General features: G+C 33.7%; 2 protein-coding genes across 2 annotated transcripts; one reads left to right on the top strand and one right to left on the bottom strand.

The window, feature by feature from the left end:
* Positions 1 to 8691: 8691 nt before the first annotated feature.
* On the bottom strand, positions 8692 to 10342 carry LOC112083982. Its single transcript, XM_024152230.1, has 2 exons — positions 10143 to 10342; positions 8692 to 9779 (listed from the first exon to the last, which is right to left on the bottom strand). The coding sequence occupies exons 1-2, from the start codon at positions 10230 to 10232 to the stop codon at positions 9546 to 9548; spliced, it is 324 nt and encodes a 107-aa protein (XP_024007998.1). The 5' UTR covers positions 10233 to 10342; the 3' UTR covers positions 8692 to 9545.
* A 2927-nt stretch (positions 10343 to 13269) lies between these two features.
* On the top strand, positions 13270 to 17034 carry LOC18008807 (receptor-like serine/threonine-protein kinase SD1-7). The gene is made up of 7 exons (XM_024152182.1): positions 13270 to 14584; positions 15141 to 15275; positions 15396 to 15586; positions 15663 to 15873; positions 15955 to 16192; positions 16290 to 16440; positions 16530 to 17034. Exons 1-7 carry the CDS (start codon positions 13291 to 13293, stop codon positions 16848 to 16850), a joined length of 2541 nt encoding a protein of 846 aa, XP_024007950.1. The 5' UTR covers positions 13270 to 13290; the 3' UTR covers positions 16851 to 17034.
* Positions 17035 to 22175: the final 5141 nt, after the last annotated feature.

The following is a 22175-nucleotide window of genomic DNA, read 5'->3' as shown; positions in this document are numbered from 1 at the left end:
TACCTCAGGTCATGTCTTTTATTTGAATGCTTGTCCGATTACTTGGTGTTCTCAGAAGCAAGAGACTGTTGCATTATCTTCATGTGAGGCTGAGTTTATGGCAGCTACAGAAGCAGCCAAACAAGCGATCTGGCTTCAAGAGTTACTCGGTGAAGTCACAGGGACAGAGTGTGAGAAGGCAAAGGTGTGTATAGATAATAAGTCAGCAATAGCGTTGACAAGAAATCCAGTTTTCCATGGGCGAAACAAACATATACACCGGAGATACCATTTTATACGAGAGTGTGTTGAGAATGAGCAAATCTTTGTTGAACATGTTCTTGGAACCGAGCAGAAGGCTGACATTCTGACAAAGGCACTTGGAAGGATTAAATTCAAAGAGATGAGAGATCTCTTGGGAGTTCAAAGAGTATCCAAAGAAGACTTCAAGTTTAAGGGGGAGATTGTTGGACTAAACTTGAAGAGCAAGTTATCCAATTCCTAAATAAGTTATGTTTAGGATTAAAAGGTGTTTTTAGGAAATATTCTATTTGTAGTCCTATTAGGTTTAGGAGATATCTAAACCTATATAAAGGAGTTGCAGAGTTGTCGCAAATCCTTGAGAGAGTTTAGGAGCTTTAGTTTTGAATTATTTTCTAAAGCAATAAAGAGAAGAAGTTTTTAGTGATCTTATTGTCTAAAGTATTCGAACAATATAACGAGCTCCATATTAAAAATCATATGACACAACCTACTGGATCTAGGGCAGTTTTTGAAGCGAACGCATTGGATGTTAAGAATCCGGTGAAAGAAAACAAAGCATCTCGAAACCGTGGCTGTTGAAACTACTCCGAATGTGGGAGAAACTACAACCTGCAGAACAGGAAGTCATTCTAGTGGAACCGCTCTGAACAACCCCTGAAGGGAAAAAAAAACCAAAGAAGTACCTCCCAAAATCAAGAGGATGCTTGTCTCAGATGCAGTACCAAAGGAAATTGGTCTCGAGTATGTCGTATTCCTGCACATCTTTATGTATTGTACAAAGAATCTGCCAAAGGCAAGAGAAAAAAGTCAATCTTGCAGAGAATTCTGAGGGTACAACGCACCTCGATGCGTCCAATTTTGCAAATGATTTTGACGAGACCGTCCTTATGGAAGCCTGAAATACCCGCCATGTGATTCTTGAAGTTCCAACAAATCTCCCTTCTGGTTTACATCATTCACACAAATGAGATAGAATCAAATCTTGTGATCAAGAAAAATTCTGAAAATTTCACAATATGGCATAATTGTTTTGGTCATCCAGGCACCACTATGATTCGAAAAATCATAGAGAATTCACATGGACATTCATTGAAAATCCAGGAGATTTATCAAGGAAAAAGAATGATATGTATTGCTTGCTCTCTCAAAAACTGATCATAAGACCATCACCAACCAAAATCGATAAATAGTTACAAAGTTCATTGAACAGATTCAAGGCAATATATGTTGACTTATACATATACCATATGGACCATTCTAATATTTTATGGTAATGATTGACGCGTCAAGTAGATGGTCACATCTTTGTCTATTATCATCTCGAAATGTGGCATTTTGAAGATTTCTAGCTCAAATAATTAAACTAAGAGCTCAGTTTCCTAATGATTCAATAAAGATAGTTAGACTAGACAATACTGGTGAATTTACGTCCCATGCATTTAATGATTATTGTATGGTAACTGGAATCGATGTTCATCCACAATATGGTTTGACAAAATCATTAGTAAAAAGTCTGCAACTGATTGCAAGACCATTGATCATGAGATCAAGCTATCGACCTCCATATGGGGACATGCTATCTTGCATGTGGAAGCACTTATTTGAATAAGACCAAGTGCATATCATAAATATTCTCCACTACAGTTGGCATTTGGTTGAGAACCTAATATTTCTCATTTAAGGATCTTTGGTTGTGCGATATATATACAAATAGTACCACCACAACGTACAAAGATAGGACCACAAAGAAGGTTAGGGATATATGTTGGTTGTGATTCTCCATCAATTATATGATACCTATTACCGTAAATTGGTGATGTTTTTATACCACGTTTGCCGATTTTCATTTTGATGAAAACATATTCCTGGTGCAAGGGGAAATAACAAACAAGTAGAGAAAGATATCAAATATAGTGTATCATCTCTGTTACACCTTGATCCCCCTTCTAAAAATTCAGAACTAGAAGTTTGACGAATTATGCATTTACAAAGCATAGCCAATCAACTAGCTGATGCATTTGTGAATACCAAAATGGTAACAAAATCACATATACCAATCGCAAATGTTTATGCTCGTATAGAAATGCCACAAGAACGTGAAAGAGAAGAGGATACACATGAGTTTAGAACACACCTGAAGCATGGTAGACCTACTGAAGGAAGTTGAGAAACATAAAGATCCTAAAATAATAGAATTTGTTCCGGAAGAAACAAATCATTAATCAAAAAACAATGTAAAACATTCTGAAACCGAATAAATTCATAATATTTCTATTAACTACATTCATAATGGAAAGATATGGAATCAAAATGACATGAATGATGTTGATGAATTTTTCTAATACCTTGTACCAAAGGAAATAAAAGAGGAAACTAGAGACCCATAGCCTAAGTCTGTATCAGAATGTCAAAAGAGATATGACTGGATAAAATGGAAAAGTGAAGTTCAGGTTGAACTTGATTCACTTAATATACGAGAAGTATTCAGACCAATTGTACTCACACCAGAAGCTATGAGATCAGTAGGATACAAATGAAATTTTTTTTATTTTTTTTTGGGAAGCAAAATGAGAAAAACAAGGTTATGAGATACAAAGCTCATCTCGTAGCTCAAGTGTTTTCTCAAAGACTTGGGAACGATTACGAGGAAACATACTCTACTGTCATGGATGTGATCACATTCAGATTTTTGATGATTCTACCGACTAATGAAAATCTAGAGATGCATCGTATGGATGTTTTTATAGCATACCTATATGGATCATTAGACAAGGATAATATATGAGAATCCTTGAAGGATTTAATATGCCAAAAACATTAAGTTCCAAACCAAAAACGTTATGTGCAAGAAAATTGCAAAAGATCATTATATGGATTGAAGCAGTCTGGATGCATTTGGTATCATCGTCTCAGTGAGCATTTAACAAAAGAAGGATACGTGAATAGTCCTATATGCCTCTGTGTTTTCATCAAAAAAAAAAATATCCAGATTTGTAATTACTGTGGTATATGCTGATGATCTAAAATATTTTCGGAACTGAAGAGGAAATATAGGAAGCATCAAATTATTGTCTCGGCTTACAAATTGAGCATTCCCCAAAATATGTATTTGTGCATCAATTAAGATACACAAAAAAGTGTTAACACGTTTTAACATGGATGAAGCAAATCCTTTTAATACCCCTATGGTCGTTAGATCACTAATGTTGAATAGAATCCATTCCGACCACATGAAGGAAATAAAGACTTACTCGGTCCTGGAGTACCGTATCTACATGCAATTGGAGCTCTTATGTACCTCACAATTGCACTCGACCTGATATATCATTTGCCATTAATCTTTTGGCCAGATTTAGCTCATCTCCTACACAAAAACATTGGAATGGACTCAAACATGTTTTTCGTTACCTTTAAGGGACGATTGATTTAGGACTATTTTTTCCTAAAGGCTCAAATGGACAAATGATTGGTTTTGCTGATGCAGGGTATCTATCTGATCCTCATAAGGTCCGGTCACAGACTGGATACACTTTCACAGTCGGAGCAATTGCTATATCATGGCGCTCTCAGAAACAAACACTTGTGACCACTTCCTCAAACCATGCTGAAATCATTACTCTCCACGAGGAAAATAGAGAAAGTGTCTGACTTAGATCAATGAGCCAACATATCAAATCAAGTAGTGGATTTTGTGTTAATACAGAACTGACTATCTTATATGAAGACAATGCTGCATATGTAGCTCAGTGAAAGGAAGAATATATCAAAAGTGATAAAACTAAACATATTCCATTAAAGTTATTCTCATATATTTATCCAAGAGTTTGAGAAAAATAAAGAAATTAAAGTGAAATATATTCGATCATTTGATAATGCTGCAGACCTCTTCACAACGTCATTACCTACTTCGATGTTTCGACAACATGTCTACAACAGTGGGATGCATCATCAACGAGATTTATTAATTTCCTCTAGTCACTCGAGTGGGAGCTTGTGAGGTTGTACTTTTTGTACCTTTACTATCATTTTTTCACTGATTTTTTCCTTGAAAGATTTTTAATGAGACAATTGAAGATAAATCGCAAGAGATATGAATGACAAATACACTCCAAGGGGAAGTGTTACAAAGTCAAACCTTTGCATAGATGAATAGTGATGAAGCCCATATATCATTATATCTTACAGTAGTATATGTCAATTTTTTTACTATATATAGGACATGCATTTGTTTATTGTAAATGACACACCAATATTCAATACAAAAACTCTCTCTTTTTTATTTAAGTGGTATACACATTTTTCCACTTCTTCTTACTATTACATTTCTATAAAATAAACATATTAATATTGTTTTACATATTTATTATATAATATAAATATACGATATAATTAGGATACCGATATAATTATAACATTTTATGTTTTTTTCTTATGTTATTCGTATTTAGTAAATTTTCTTACAAAAAATAACTAAACTTTAAAATTGATATCCGCATAAGTGTAGTCTATATAATTAAATTATAAATTAAGATCTCATTAAGTTATTCCCAAATTATATTTTATATTTTCAACTAAGAAATTAAAATTGATCAATATATCCATTAATCTGATAAAATATTTTTAAATAATAAGCTTCCAACAACATAATGTCTATTATATGATAGTTTCTGGTTTTTTTTTTACCTTTAAAATTTCGTTAAGTTATTCACAAATTACATTTTGTAATTTGAGATTAAGGAATTAAAAACTGATCAATATATCTATCAGTCTGATAAAAATCCTTTTATAAATGTTAAGCTTCCAAAATACAATTTCTATTATATGGTAATTTCTGTTTTTTTTCCTTTCCTTTACTTTTTTTAATAGTAATTTTTGTTTAGAAAAAATATAATTTAGTTTTTTCATTACAACACACATGTTACGATCTAAATTAACAATGACATAAGTCATGATCTTGTGATTTATAATTGTTTTATGTATTGTGCTCCAATTAAACGCGTTCAACTTTATTTAATAAAACAAATTTCAAATCGGACTGTCCTGTTTATTTGTTTACAATGAACTAAAATATAAACTTAAACTTAACTCTTATCATTTTGTTTTGTTTGATATGTATTCAATTAAAATAATATAAATTATAGTGAAAAAATTGCAAAGTTTTGAATAAATTTTATACTTTGAATATATGTATTATGTCTTATTTAAAAATATATAATAATTTTATATTTTAATAATTAAAATTAAATAATAATATCTTACTTACTGAAAAATAAAAAATTTCCATATTCTTTTTAATAGCTTTAAAAGACATTATTTTTGATTTTAATTATTCTTTATTATTTGTAATGCTATTTCATGTAATAACTTACAAATAAAGTTTATTTTTCAATATCACTATTTAAATAACTAGGTTTGTCCCTGCGTACAACAACGCCGGATAATGATTTTGGAAACATTTTTTGTGAGATTGATTTTAATAAGACAATGGATTATTATTTGTTGTTAGTCTGTAGTGTATATTTGTGGAAAAAGAGTATGAATTAGTCTACTACCGTCTACCGATACCATAGTAACCTGAGCATATTACATAGATGTACAGTTACATTTTGCTGCGTATACAGAGCGATATGTGAAAGATAGAGGCATTGGTTTTTGCATTTTTGGCATACTTTCAGAGTTTTGAGAACTCGAAAATCTGACTGTGTATTAGACTTGAATGAGATAATGCTATACAACAAGAATTCTTTCTGGTCAGCTACCTAACAAGTTCTGGATTAAAAAAAAAAAAAAGAGTTTGCCAAGTCTTCGGTTCAGTTCATGATCTTCAGTCCCACATTAAACTTGATTATGAGTTGAGGATTTTGTAGATTCCGGATACTTTCTCCCCTGTTTATTCCAACATCATATTATCAGACATCTAGAACCAAAAACAAAAAAAACATCCAAAAGGAATCAAGTGTTCATCAGCAGCCAGATGACATACCTAACACGTCAAATTCCTCCAGCCAAGCTTCTAGATTATCTTCCTTCTTCTTCATCTCAGACCGAAACTTTCGTAGGCTGGTTAAAGTTTCTACCATGCTCTGTTCCTTTGTCTCGATGTCAGACCGAAGCTGTCCTACACTGGTTATAGTGTCCATGATGCTCTGTTTCACCTCAGCCAACTGATGTGTGAAGGAGCAAGGTTGAGGGACTTTCTTGCACTGCAAGTCTCCGGATTAGTGAGCTGTATTCTCCGTCTCGCCATGATGAGCTTTATGAAAGCTACAGCTTTGGCCGACTCGAGCTCGCTTGGGTGTCCGAGTCTCACTTTCTACAGGATTTTCTTCTTCAGCTACTGTTTCACATCACGAGGACACAGCCTCATGTCCATTCCCATTTGTAGAAGTAATAGCTGCGTTTACAGATGAGTTTACAGTCAGATGAATCATGAGGAACTGAACTTAATGAATGCTCTAGGCTCAGTCTATCTCTTAGGTACACAAGTTTACTCACAGGTAGAAACTTCTACTGCATTCTGTATATCCTGCTGATTGGAAAAATAACATCACAATTAAACAATTCATTTTTTTCTTCTACAAATCATCGAATTTCAGTGTTGCAGAGAGAAAAAAAAGCATGTCTTTATTGCCACATCCCTTGTACCTTGATGATCCTGCAGAGGACACAAAAATTGGCAAAATGGTATAAGAGCAAATGTAACTTGACAGCTCGCATAACCATTGGGTTTTGGAAACAATATTCCTCCGAGACAGATTATCTAAAAACGACAAAGGCAGATTCAAAAACCTACTTCTTTTCGATGAGCAACAACTGCGTTATGCTTCAAATCACTGAATGCTCCTTCACATATTGAAGCCACCACATTACTATACTTATCTAAAGAGATGCCTGATGATTTCACTGCTTCAGCCAGATACATTTGGAGCTTGCTATCACAGTTGATTAGAACATGTTCTGCCAACCTCCGTGATACTCGGGGAATCTGCTGCCAAGTTGAAAGAGTTACCAAAAGAGCATTGGTTTCCGAAATAGAGATACTGAGAATATGCACCTTCTTGTCATCCTTTTTAACGAAGTGTAGAATTGGTGAAAGCATCTCTAAATGTTTATCATCATCGCTTTCTTCTAAAACAAGGGTCATAATCTTCTCCATACATAAAAACACTTTCACCGGATGATGGTCCCTGAAAAGAAAAATATAAATTCATCATCTGTCAAGCGTGTATGTACAAAAAACATAAGCAATACTCAATTAAACTGCTGTGAAACTATATACAACACACATAAAGCTAAGGAACACATCATGAAGTCCATGGAGTGGCATACATAGGAGTGTTGCAAAATACAACACACATAAAGCTAAGGAACATATCCATGGAGAGGCAGACATGCGATTGTGGGAAATGATATCAAACGATATCAATCACATTGCAATAACTGATTTTGACATTCATGTTCACCATGTAGTTCACAAAATGCGCAACATCCGTGAGTCGAGCATGGCAGAAGAGATATGTAGGCAAAACGATTCAGGATTGATAAGGAAGATAGACAATTCCATGTATGCAATTCAGAAAGATTAATTCTTGCAACATAAACTGTTGCTTTTAAATCATAATTTCAGCTTTCAGCAGGAACGAAATTATCAGATTGTACCTTATTGGATGCAGTGGGCAACACAAGTTTTACCCTAGACAAGCGGCAAATGCACATCAAACGCAGTAGTACTTAGGGATCGAATCTACAGGGATTTATGTGTTGACGGCTTCTAACTGATGCTAAAAACAATAGTAGACCTAATCAGATAAAAAGGGGTTTTGGTTTGTCACAAAATCTAACTAAGCAGAGAATTAAAAAGCTTAAAATAAAATCGGGCAGGGATTAATGTTCATCTTTAGAGTTCATGTTCTATGACACAAAGAATTTAGGCAAAGATTTTCTATGATTCTGAAACTAGGATAGACACTTATAAGATTAGTCAACTCTCGTCACCCTTATCATATAATCAATTATTGTTGGCAATTAACTCTCGCTCTCATGCCAGAATAAGATCATGCATTTCAGATCAAAATCCATCTCGGCTTACGTATCCTTCGTAGGTAGTTTTCGTCTCCTACGACGGTGATGTCCATAAGATCCAGTTCAGGCACCCAGATACAACACTCTTGTGGCTTGGATTTAACCTAGGATCGGACTATGGGTGATCAATCAAGAGTTACCGCTCTGAGATTTGGATGAATGGGAGAATCATTTAAAATCGAAATCCTTTAACCTAAAAACCTAAATGTCAGTCGAAGATCCCCTTTGATGGTCCCTTCACCCAACTCGATGACTACTCAGACATGGCTGAGCTTGACATCATCATCGATTTAAGAACTAGAAAGCAGTAAAGTAAAGAAACAAAAGTTGCAGAAAAACTTCTCTTATTGAAAACAGTGTATGGCGATAAAAAGCTTCTACAGATGCATAAAAGTAAAACTTAAAACTACAATGAAGTTCTCTCTCATAAAGATGAAAGAGGCTCTCTTACAAAAGACCTCAAAATAAGTATTTATAGTGTTTCTTCAAGTCTGGGCGTCTAGGACTTGTAAAATGAGTGCAGGAAGTGTCTTGGGCCTTAGTTGGGCTTCTGAGGTTTGGAACAAGCTCCACCGCGGGTGAGGGAGGCTGAGCCGCGGTGGGTAGAAGCTTTGTCGCGGGTGAGAGCTTCTGTTCTTGACTGAACTGTGTCGATTGGCCTTCAGTGTATTGATGGTATCTGGAGATCTAACCGTTGGATTGCATTGATTCTAAGTGTGTTGGAAAGCTGGTTGTCTCCTTTATAATGTCTCCAAACTTGGAGATGATCAGACGGTGAGAAGGTCTTCTTTGGTTGCCAAACTTCTCACGGCCTGAATTTATCCAAAAGTGTACTTTTGCTCCAAAATGCACTCCAAAACTCCAAGTTTCCTGAAAAGTCTTTTAAAACTCCGAAACATGGAAAAAACTTATAAAATCTTTAAAACTGAGTGAAAACACCTGCATAATATATTGAAAGTGATCCATAAAAATGGTCAAAATCAGGTGTTATCACTTATACCCTTGAGGAAATGTTGGAACATCTCAAGAAGAAGCGCATCACATTCAAGATCCAACATCACACTGCATAACTTGAGCTCAGACACAGTTTCAAGGATCAGTATCCTCGTGGTATAGGAGGGGCTATATATGTCAGATAGATGTTGAAACGATGATACAATTAACTGGAATTCTTCATGCGCTCTAATCACTGAAGACAGTCAGTGACCATTGACCAATGCTCATTTTTCCTTAAGATAAAAAAACCTTACTTTCATCTGGTCATCATCATAGGTAATATCTGGAGCAGTTATTCTCGTTATCTGGGTGATGCAAGCAGTGACTGCGACTCTCACATCAACATCCGAAAGTCTCAAGAGTTTTGGAGCAACCAATGCTTCTATCAATGGACTTAGTGCCCTCATCGTTGAGTGAGGAGGTGACTGTTCGACATTTGAGATGCTTTGTACAACTTTCTGTAGATATAGACAGCTAAATTGATCACTAAACTACACAAAAAAATGGAATCCGAAAATTCGAGTGAAATGATATCAATTTCAATCTCAGGGGCAGTTCTAAAACAAGATGATACACCTAACAACACCAGAATAAGCAATCCACATGCTAAGATTCAATTCTACATCTTCCTAAGAAGCGAGGATAAACATAAAATCTCAAGTTGAAAGTTGACATATCTAGAATTCACAAGAACATATTACTTCATGAAACCAGAGTTTGAAATTAAGCAATACAAAAGACAAATTCTTGATAAGTTCGAGAACGGAGAAAGAACGTGAGCGAGATCTGAGTTCCAGGAAATGGTGAATGAGCGAGCTCACGTTGAGAATAGAAAGAATCTGATCAACGGAAGAAGGTGGGTCAAGAAGCTTTTTCCCAGCTTCCTCAAACTCTCTATCAGAAATCGACATGACTCCCTCTCTATATCTCTCTATCTCTCTATCTCTCTCTAAAAGATCTCTGTAAACCCTAAATCGATTCCAGGAATCGGAGGAGAGCGACACCAGGTTAAGCGAAAAGGAATGAGATATTTCCAATCTTACACTTCTGCAGGGAAAAATATAGAAAATTTCTCCCGACAGTGATTCTGTTGATGTGGCATATTCCATGTGGATGAATGTGCACTTCTAAAATGCATTTACAACCGACGTTAAAAATTTAATCATTAATTTTAGACTAAAAAATATTAATTTATTTTACTGTAAATACTAGATCTCAAATCCTTGCAAAATCGCAAAAAAAAAATCAAATATTATACAGTTTTAATTGTTTTAAATATATATAACAGAGCATACATATAACAAAAGGTAATGATACTTGGATGTGAATATTCATTTTTTAACTACTTTTGTAAAAATAAATAGGTATAACTTTATATAAAGATACAACGATAAATGAAGTTGTACAAAGCAATTAACATATATTTATATTTGAATTAATAGTTTACAATTAATGTAACAATTTATAACTCAACATATACATCCATATAAAAGATAATTATACAATTGACATTGAAAAAAAGTTAAATAACAATTATAACCAACATGATCAATTTTATCGATAGAACTACATCATTGATAGATATTTTTTTACAATGAAAAGTTTTTAAAACATTATCATGATATGAAATGTTAAAATCTACAAACAAAAAGAATAAAAATTTAGTGCAAAATCTTGTAAAACAAAAAAAATTCAAATTTATCATAGTTTGTAAATTTTTTGGAAAATACTTGGATTAAAGACCATTAGAAATAGTTTTGATACATTTTAAATCAATATTATATTTCATAAACGTAAAATTATCTTGAATTTATAACACCATATAACACTAGACATATTATTCTTAATTGTGTGATATTTTAATACATTTTGGAGATTTAGAATTTGTATGCTAAATATAATTAGTATTCATGAATGAACAAATGAAAATACAAATATTGTGGTTACACCGAGATCTAAAAACATTGTGAACTTAGACAATAATTGAATCAAGTATGAAGCACTTTCCTTAAAGAGTATTTTGACCCTTATGAAGCTTTAAATTACACAAATCCCTTGTAGGATAAGACAATCAAAAATTTCATTCTTGTTATAGGCTAAGATACAAGAGATACAAATAGAGTTTTATGTGTTTGTTATTATGTTTTCATATAGTTGTTATTTGCAATTACTTGCTCTTATCTATTTTTCTCTCCAAAGATTTATCAATCTTTTATAGAATTCCAAGGGGTATAAAAGAATAGTTGCAGTTGTTTAGAATAATCATAATTTCAATAGTTACAATGTTTTAATAATCATAAATTCAAGAGTTGTAATGGTTGGTAAAATAACCATAAACTCAAGAGTTGCAATGCTTAGTAAATAACTATAAACTCAAGAGTTGCAATAGTTGGTAAAATAACTATAATCTCAAAATTTGCAATGTTTAGTAAAATAACCGTAAACTCAAGAGTTGCAATGGTTCACTAAAATAACTGTAACATTTAATTCTCCAACATTCTTCTCCCATTTAAATGTAATCATAGATTCACTAAATAAATAACACATATACTAAATTCATGCATAAATTAAAATGTTGTGACGATTAAATTTTTATCTTATTGATATATTTACCAAAATAATTACAAGTTTTTAATATTTATGATTTCATATAAGTGGAAGAATCAGAAGAAAAAGCGTATTCGTGCAGAAAATTAAGAAGCGAATGTATTGAAGTAAATAATGCATTCACAATACTGAAGAATTACAAAAATCTTGCAGACGGTATAATGTCATCTCCTAATTATTCAATTGAGTAAAGTTTTTTTTGTCGACAATCTAAATACCTAGAATAGTTCAGTAACCCAATTCGGTGATACCGAGTTTAGCTTTGATACCATATTAAATTTCAAATATGAAATAGTCATTATTTTTATATATAATATTATTTTTCGTTCTCTGTAGTTCGAACTCTCTTTTCACGGAAAGACAATTAAACCAATTTAAAGATTACAGCAGGCTTTACTATGAAACAGACCGATAGATTTTAAAACAAAATTGGCTTTAATGATCCAATTAGAAAAAAAAATATAACATATCACTTTTAAAATACATGTAAGATCAATGAACCTATTAAAATCATCAAAAAACATCACATAAATCAGAAAATAAACTAACGACATGTCAGCACAAAAATACACATAAAATTGCTGTAAAAGCGATACATTAAATTTTTGACTTCACAAATAATAGTATAGAAGATAAATAAACCGTGTTGTATTTTTAAATAGTTGTGATATTGCTTAACACGGTAATAATGTAGACTTTTCTTATCTAATTCTATCATATAAAGAAAATATCGTAAGTAAAAAAATATACAAAGACTACCATCCATATTTAGAGAATTCTTGCTTTCAACCTCATAGATTCCCACTAATAGTCGGATTTTGAAGTCCGCAATAGTTGGTTCCCACATCTTGTGAACCAATTCAATATAATATTCCCTGGCATGAAATACTGCAATCACAAGGCGGAACACATAGATCAATCCATAGATATCATGTCAAAGACAGACTTCACCAATCACCATATATGACTAGACGATAATCAAACATGGGGTTGAAATCGGAGAGACCATTTTCCAAAAATTCCGGATGATTTTGAATATTCAAAAAAGGAGGGAACTTCAGGATATTCAGTCGTGCCTGGTCAAATCGATTACAAACCTGCCACGACTGAATATGCTGAAGTTACGTGGCAAGTCAACTCGATTACAGATATTTGATATTTCAAATACAAACAAGAAGACCAAGAAAATAAAGCTGAAAAGGAAATATAAACGATAATGATATAGAGAGAAATCGTGTACATAACGTCACGCATTTAACACGAAACATGTCTGAAATCTTCAAAGATAAATTTCTTAAATACATGTACAAAAGACTCCCAAGAAAGAAAAAAAAAACACACAAAACAGTGTCTTAGACAGAGATGAGGAGTGCACCAGACTACCACCATTCTTACACGTTCGTCTTCATCTTCTTAGTCTTAATTCTGTTTCCTGCTTTCTGTATCTCTGCCAACACTTTGTCGGCTACAGAATCTCTCACTATCTCAAACAACAAAACCATTATATCTCCTAGTGAAATCTTTGAGCTAGGTTTCTTCAATCTCGCACCAACTTCTCGTTGGTATCTCGGGATTTGGTACAAGAGAATCCCTGTAAGAACGTACGTATGGATTGCGAACAGAGACGATCCTCTGTCTAGTTCCATTGGAACTTTCAAAATCTCTGACAATAATCTCGTCATTTTCGATCAATCCGATACACCTGCTTGGTCGACGAATTCAACCGGAGGGGATGTGGGATTCCCAGTGGTTGCAGAGCTTCTTGATAACGGGAATCTTGTGCTCAGAGACTCCAATAATCCAGATAGATTTTTGTGGCAGAGTTTTGATTTTCCGACAGATACTTTACTTCCGGAGATGAAATTAGGGTGGGATAAAAAAACCGGATTCAACAGATTCTTAAGATCTCGGCAAACTCCTGATGATCCGTCAAGTGGCGATTTCTCGACTAAAGTCGAAACCAGAGGATTCCCTGACGTTTACGTATATAATAGAGAGTCGATAACGTACCGGAGCGGTCCGTGGAATGGAATCCGGTTTAGCGGCACACCAGAGGTGAAACCAATTGATTACTTAGTTTTCAATTTCACAGCGAGTAATGAAGAAGTGACTTACTCATACCGAATAACAAAAACCAACGTTTACTCGAGGCTAATCCTCAGCTCCGCGGGATTATTACAACGATTCACTTGGATTGAGACAGCACAGAATTGGAAACTATTATGGTTCCCGTCAAAGGATCTATGCAATAACTACAAAGAGTGTGGGAATTATAGTTATTGCGATTCTAACACTTCACCGGTTTGTAATTGTATCAAAGGGTTTAAGCCAATGAATGAGAAAGCCTGGGCGTTGAGAGATGATTCCACTGGTTGCGTGAGGAAGACGAGGTTGAGTTGTGACGGTAGCGATGGGTTTTTGCGGTTGAAAAATATGAAATTGCCGGATACTACAGCAACAGCTGTGGACAGAGGAATTGGGGTGAAAGAATGTGAAGAGAGGTGTCTGAAAGATTGTAATTGCACGGCATTTGCTAATACGGATATCCGTAATGGCGGGTCGGGTTGTGTGATTTGGACCGGAGATATTTTGGATAGCCGAAATTATGCTAAGGGAGGTCAGGATCTTTACGTTAGACTAGCAGCTGCTGATCTCGGTTAGTTTTTTCGCCTCTGCATTTCTAAAGGGCTTCTTCTTTTTTGTTCACTAAGAGGTTTTAAGCTGAAACCTGTACATTTTCTTGTACTACCGACCAAATCATATAATAGGGTCCCTTCCTAACCGCAGTTTAAACTCCTAATATCTGTTTTTTAAGGTTTATTTGAATCTGGTTGAATATTGAAAAGATGGTGTTGGAGATTTGCAAAACATTTGAGAAGAAAAATGTTTCTTAGTGTAGTTATTAACTTGGCTAGTGAAAATGTGTTGTTTTTGTTTTTTCGAACGTGATACTGTTGTGTAATATTGTTGAATAAACTTAGAATTTAACCAAACTTTCTCTAGTTCTGTAGTTCTTTCTTCAAACTTCTTGAACTTGATTAAGAAAGTGATTTATTAAGTCACTTTTATAGCTTAGAATTTCAGGTTTAGTGAGCTTCACTCATCTTAAAACTTGATCAAAAGTACAACAAAATTACTTTGGTAGGATTTTTTTTTTTTTTTTTTGAATGACAACTACGAAGAAGAAAATAAATGTCTCCTTTTTATTGCAGAGGACAAGAGAGCCAAAAATATAAAAATCATAGGTTCATGTATCGGAGTGAGCATTTTGCTTCTTTTAAGTTTCATCATCTTCAGCTTTTGGCAAAGGAATTACAAGCGATCAATAACAATTCAAACACCTATTGGTAAATCAATAACTTTCATTTCCTTTATTTTTTTTGTTTGTAAATTTTGGTAAATCAATAAAGATTTTATATAAAATTACTTTTTCTTTAGGTGTTTTTTTTTCTATGTTAATGAAACAGTTGATCAAGTGAGAAGCCCAGATTCGCTAATGAACGAATTGGTCATACCAAGCAGGAAATACAAATCCAGAGAAAACAAAACAGAAGATCTAGAGCTTCCATTGATTGAGTTTGAAGCTGTTTCCATGGCAACAAACAATTTTTCAAATGTCAACAAGCTTGGACAAGGTGGTTTCGGTATTGTTTACAAGGTAAAAGTGAGTCAAAAGTAATTCAAAATTGATTACTGCCCACGGTTTCATTGTATAGTCGAATGCGTGGTATTAGGGAAGGTTACTTGACGGGAAAGAAATCGCGGTGAAGAGACTATCAAAAATGTCTTTACAAGGGACCGATGAGTTCACGAACGAGGTTAGACTAATTGCAAGGCTTCAGCACATAAACCTTGTCCGACTACTTGGTTGTTGCGTCGATAAGGGCGAGAAGATGCTGATCTATGAATACTTGGAGAATCTAAGCCTTGATTCTCATCTCTTTGGTCAGTGACTCAAAACAGCTATGTTCTAACTATTGAACATATTTAGGTATAAGTTAACACGTTTGCGGTTGTGATTTGTAGACAAAACTCGACGCTCTAACTTAAATTGGCAAATGAGATTTGAGATTGCCAATGGTATTGCTAGAGGACTTCTATATCTTCACCAAGATTCCCGTTTTAGGATTATCCATAGGGATCTGAAAGTAAGTAACATCCTGCTGGATAAAAATATGACTCCAAAGATCTCGGATTTTGGGATGGCCAGGATATTTGGACGGGATGAAACAGAAGCTAATACGAGGAGGGTGGTGGGAACTTAGTAAGCACTTAATCTCCAAAACAACAGAGAACTTTTGTCTTTAATCTAAAGTAAAAGGAAAACCGCATAATGTATGAGTTTGATCTTTGTTATGCAGCGGCTACATGTCTCCAGAATATGCAATGAATGGGACATTCTCGGTGAAGTCGGATGTTTTCAGCTTTGGGGTCTTGCTTCTTGAGATTATAAGTGGCAAGAGGAGTACAGGATTCTTCAACTCAACTGGTGACTTTAGTCTTCTCGGTTGTGTAAGCTAAGAACCTCTTGTATTTAATGTTGTTCTGCACTCCTAATCTGATGATAACAGAAAAAGAATAAATTACATCTTTATCCACAGGTGTGGAGGAATTGGAAGGAAGGAAAAGGGCTAGATATCGTAGATCCAATCATCATAGAATCTTCATCATCAACGGTCCGAACACATGAAGTATTAAGATGTATACAAATTGGTCTATTGTGTGTTCAAGAACGTCCTGAGGATAGACCAGTGATGTCGTCAGTAATGGTGATGCTTGGAAGCGAAACTACACCTATTCCTCAGCCTAAACGGCCCGGATTTTGCATCGGCAGAAGTCCTCTCGAGACTGAGGCAAGTAAACAACACGGCGATGAATGGACAGTTAACCAAATCACTCTCTCGGTCATTGACGCTCGGTAATTGGAAGCTCATTTTTTATATGCATGTTATTTTCAATATAAGTTTTAATGGCCACATGATTTGATCACTTTCTCTATGTAATTTAACCAGGTAATGTAATTTATTTAGAAAAAGACGCAGAAGTTTGAAACATTACATTCCCATGTTGATTTTGTTTTCTATTTTTGGTCACCTACTATGTAAAATGGGCGTACATTTTATATATTTAACTTAGTTAGTAGATTAAAAATAAAAACGTTAGCAAAAGAAAAAGTTTGATATGGTGGTATACTGGTATAGATAAAATCGTAAAAATTAAACTTCTTAATCCCCTAATCCTTCAGACAATTATTGAATTCATCCCTAGGAGTAAACCTTTTTATTCATCCTTTTATATTAGGGATTTTTGCTAAAAATAACCTAAACTTGACTTTGAATACAAAAATAGACCCCTGAAAAAACATTTGACAGAAATAACCTAAAAGAATAGTGAAAAAACCATTAAATCCTGTATGAGTAAACAAAAAACGGATGTCCTAATTACCTTTTACACCCTGATGAAGTCTACTAAATAGCGAAAGAAGTCTAATAGTAGACTTCGTTTATCGAAATGAACTCTACTAACTAATTAAATCTGGAAATTTAATTTTAAATTTAAAAAAAATACTTTGGTATCAAATTACATTCATAAATTTCATAATTGTAACCCAAATGTACATAAAATATTTTTTCATATTGATAAATGGAAATTTATGTTTTTAAATTAAGTAGAAGAAAATCTATTATTTAGGTTTTAAAAGTTGTAGACTTCTATATTGAAGTCTGCTAAACCGAATAAATTATCTTAATCAAATTTAAACCGAAATTGAACCAAAAAATCTTTATCTTAACCGAAAATTTTATCCTACTATATATATAAACAAATGAACCATAACAAAACCCTAATTTTATCTAAAAGAGACATTCTCTAAAACGGCGCTTTCTCCAGCTTCCTTCGTCTCTCTCACCATTTCTTGTTGGGTGTCATTCTCTTTGTGAAGCTGTGTAGAAGTTTGCTCATGTGGCTGCTCTTATACTGTTTATCTGTTTTCCGGTAGCTTTCTCCGGCCATGATTACGGCCAAGCCCTTTACAAGAGTCTTTTCTTTTTGGAAGCTCATAGATCTGGTGTCCTCCCTCGCAACCTTTAGCTTCTACTCTTCCTTTGTCTCTTGAATTCGTTTATACCAAATCCGCCATTGTTGTTGCTTCGAAGCTATTACCCTACAACAACGTACTCTCTCTGTCTCTCTGTCTCTCTCTCTCTCTCTATCTTTTTTATCGCAATTTCTTTGGATTTTTACTGATTTTTTTTGCTGATTTTTAATGTGGAATCGTGAAATTGCGATGGAGAAAAGCTCGCCGGTGAGGAAACCACACACTTCGACGGCGGATCTACGCACCGGTTCTGGTTTCTAGTGAGGAGATAAGTGCTTCCTGATTACATCCACATAATTTTTTGTTCTTGATTCTTTGTAGCATCTTTGTAAAATCCATTGTTGATTTTTTTTTTCTATTTTGTTGGTTTGAGCTTGTTTTACCCTTTTATTGTCAACTTTTTAATGATTGGTTCGTAAAATTGGGGTTTTTGAAATCGAGAAGTGGTTCTCTGGTTCGGTTTTGGTGTGATGGCTGGATAATAAGTGTCTCTTTGCGTTTCGTTGATTGTGTGTTACAGCTTTTGGAGCTCATATTGTTTGTGGTGTCTGTATCAGCTTTTGAATTTTCAATTTTTTCATTGATTGTCTGTAACAGCTTATGAAGCTTGTGAAACAATGTACACCCTAAGATTTTATGTTGTTGATCCAAATATTCTCCAACAGATTTCATTTGTGATGATGTTATATCAACTATTTGTTGTGTTAGTCCAATCCCGAAGAGATCTGTTTGTTTTGTTAGTTCTCTTGAACGTTTTGATGCTAAAAATTGTAGATTTGTGGTTCTTGTCACAGGTGACGCGCTGAATACTTTGAGGGTCACTCTAGTTGATTCAAACAATGTTTTGCAGAGCTGGGATCCTACGCTTGTGAATCCTTGCACATGGTTCCACATCACTTGCAACAACGAGAACAGCCTCCCTTATTCCCTTTCTTCCTCTTATTCCCTTTCTCCCTCTTATTCCCTTTCTCCCTTAGTTTTTTGGATTTGGTGCTGATGCCTACGCCACAGCCTCTGCTGGATTGTTAATTGTAATTTTGTATGTGTATTTATTAAATGTGATGCTATTTTATGCAGAATGCCTTATTAATATAGTCAAGTTATTCTATATAGACACAAACGTCATATAGTTGAGAGTGATAATGCAAAAAAAAGTTTCACAAACTAAGTCATTAGGCAGAATCTTTATAATGCAAAAAAAACTATTTTATACAGAATGTATTATTTCAATGTCACAATTTTTTCTTTTCTATTTTATACAGAATGTATTATTTCAATGTCACAATTTTTTTTTTTAAATCACAAAGTATGTCAAATCCAAAGAAAGAAAAAAAACAGAAGAATGAGGTTGGTGTTACTAGCAAGACAACTTATAAATGTCTAACTCTACAATTTTTTAGAATTTATGAAGATTTATTTTTATGGAGTTTATCATTTTTATGGAAATTTTTGTAAGTCTAATAACACAAGAAAAATTGAAGCATAAGTATAACACAAACATATTTAATTGGTAGTTTTGTAAGAAAACATAAAAAATGACATTAGCAAACATAATTACAAAAAAAATTATAGCCAATACATAAGTATCATTTATTTTTTTTACACCGAAGACTTCATTCGAAGACTTCGTAGATTGTAAATGAAGTCTACTTTCACAAGCTAATTAGTTTATAAATAAAAAAATTTCGATTCCACAATAAATATCAATTTAAATCAAATGAAAGCCATTGAGTAATTCAATCAATTGCTAACACGCATGTCAAATCCTAAAAATTATAAAAAAACGTTATAAATATTTAAGATATGCGTTTTTAAAATAAATACAAAAAGTAGACTTCCTAAAGGGGTAATGAGAAGACCATTAAATCCTGTATGAGTAAAAAAAAAACGGATGTCCTAATTACCTTTTACACCCTGATGAAGTCTACTAAAGAGCGAAAGAAGTCTAATAGTAGACTTCGTTTATCGAAATAAAGTCTACTAAGTAATTAAATCTGGAAATTTAATTTTAAAATTTAGAAAAAATTATTTTGGTATCAAAATTACATTCATAAATTCCGTAATTGTAACCCAAATGTACATAAATTATTTTTTTCATATTGATAAATGGAAATTTATGTTTTTAAATTAAATAGAAGAAAATCTGTTATTTAGGTTTTAAAAGTTGCAGACTTCTATATTGAAGTCTGCTAAACCGAATAAATTATCTTAATCAAAATTTAAACCGAAATTGAACCAAAAAATCTTTATCTTAACCGAAAATTTTATCCTACTATATAAACAAATGAACCATAACAAAACCCTAATTTTATCTAAACGAGACATTCTCTAAAACGGCGCTTTCTCCAGCTTCCTTCGTCTCTCTCACCATTTCTTGTTGTGTGTCATTCTCTTTGTGAAGCTGTGTAGAAGTTTGCTCCTGTGGCTGCTCTTATACTGTTTATCTGTTTTCCGGTAGCTTTCTCCGGCCATGATTACGGCCAAGCCCTTTCCAAGAGTCTTTTCTTTTTGGAAGCTCATAGATCTGGTGTCCTCCCTCGCAACCTTTAGCTTCTACTCTTCCTTTGTCTCTTGAATTCGTTTATACCAAATTCGCCATTGTTGTTGCTTCGAAGCTATTACCCTACAACAGCGTACTCTCTCTCTCTCTCTCTCTCTCTCTCTCTCTCTCTCTCTTTTTTATCGCAATTTCTTTGGATTTTTACTGATTTTTTGTTGATTTTTAATGTGGAATCGTGAAATTGCGATGGAGAAAAGCTCGCCGGTGAGGAAACCACACACTTCGACGGCGGATCTACGCACCGGTTCTGGTTTCTAGTGAGGAGATAAGTGCTTCCTGATTACATCCACATAATTTTTTGTTCTTGATTCTTTGTAGCATCTTTGTAAAATCCATTGTTGATTTTTTTTTTCTATTTTGTTGGTTTGAGCTTGTTTTACCCTTTTATTGTCAACTTTTTAATGATTGGTTCGTAAAATTGGGGTTTTTGAAATCGAGAAGTGGTTCTCTGGTTCGGTTTTGGTGTGATGGCTGGATAATAAGTGTCTCTTTGCGTTTCGTTGATTGTGTGTTACAGCTTTTGGAGCTCATATTGTTTGTGGTGTCTGTATCAGCTTTTGAATTTTCAATTTTTTCGTTGATTGTCTGTAACAGCTTATGAAGCTTGTGAAACAATGTACACCCGAAGAATTTATGTTGTTGATCCAAATATTCTCCAACAGATTTCATTTGTGATGATGTTATATCAATTATTTGTTGTGTTAGTCCAATCCCGAAGAGATCTGTTTGTTTTGTTAGTTCTCTTGAACGTCTTGATGCTAAAAATTGTAGATTTGTGGTTCTTGTCACAGGTGACGCGCTGAATACTTTGAGGGTCACTCTAGTTGATTCAAACAATGTCTTGCAGAGCTGGGATCCTACGCTTGTGAATCCTTGCTCATGGTTCCACGTCACTTGCAACAACGAGAACAGCCTCCCTTATTCCCTTTCTCCCATAGTTTTTTGGATTTGGTGCTGATGCCTACGCCACAGCCTCTGCTGGATTGTTAATTGTAATTTTGTATGTGTATTTATTAAATGTGATGCTATTTTATGCAGAATGCCTTATTAATATAGTCAAGTTATTCTATATAGACACAAATGTCATATAGTTGAGAGTGATAATGCAAAAAAAAGTTTCACAAACTAAGTCATTAGGCAGAATCTTTATAATGCAAAGAAAACTATTTTATACAGAATGTATTATTTCAATGTCACAAATTTTTTTTTTTTCTATTTTATACAGAATGTATTATTTCAATGTCACAATTTTTTTTTTTAAATCACAAAGTATGTCAAATCCAAAGAAAGAAAAAAAACAGAAGAATGAGGTTGGTGTTACTAGCAAGGCAACTTATAAATGTCTAACTCTACAATTTTTTAGAATTTATGAAGATTTATTTTTATGGAGTTTATCATTTTTATGGAAATTTTTGTAAGTCTAATAACACAAGAAAAATTGAAGCATAAGTATAACACAAACATATTTAAGAAAACATAAAAAATGACATTAGCAAACATAATTACAAGAAAAATTATAGCAAATACATAAGTATCATTTATTTTTTTTTACACAGAAGACTTCATTCGAAGACTTCGTAGATTGCAAAT

The sequence above is a fragment of the Eutrema salsugineum genome, unplaced genomic scaffold (genome assembly GCF_000478725.1).
Source record: "Eutrema salsugineum unplaced genomic scaffold, Eutsalg1_0 scaffold_9, whole genome shotgun sequence".
NCBI classification, from domain to species: domain Eukaryota; kingdom Viridiplantae; phylum Streptophyta; class Magnoliopsida; order Brassicales; family Brassicaceae; genus Eutrema; species Eutrema salsugineum.
The sequence above is the reverse complement of the archived record's forward strand: the minus strand, read 5'-3'. Positions and strand labels throughout refer to the sequence as shown.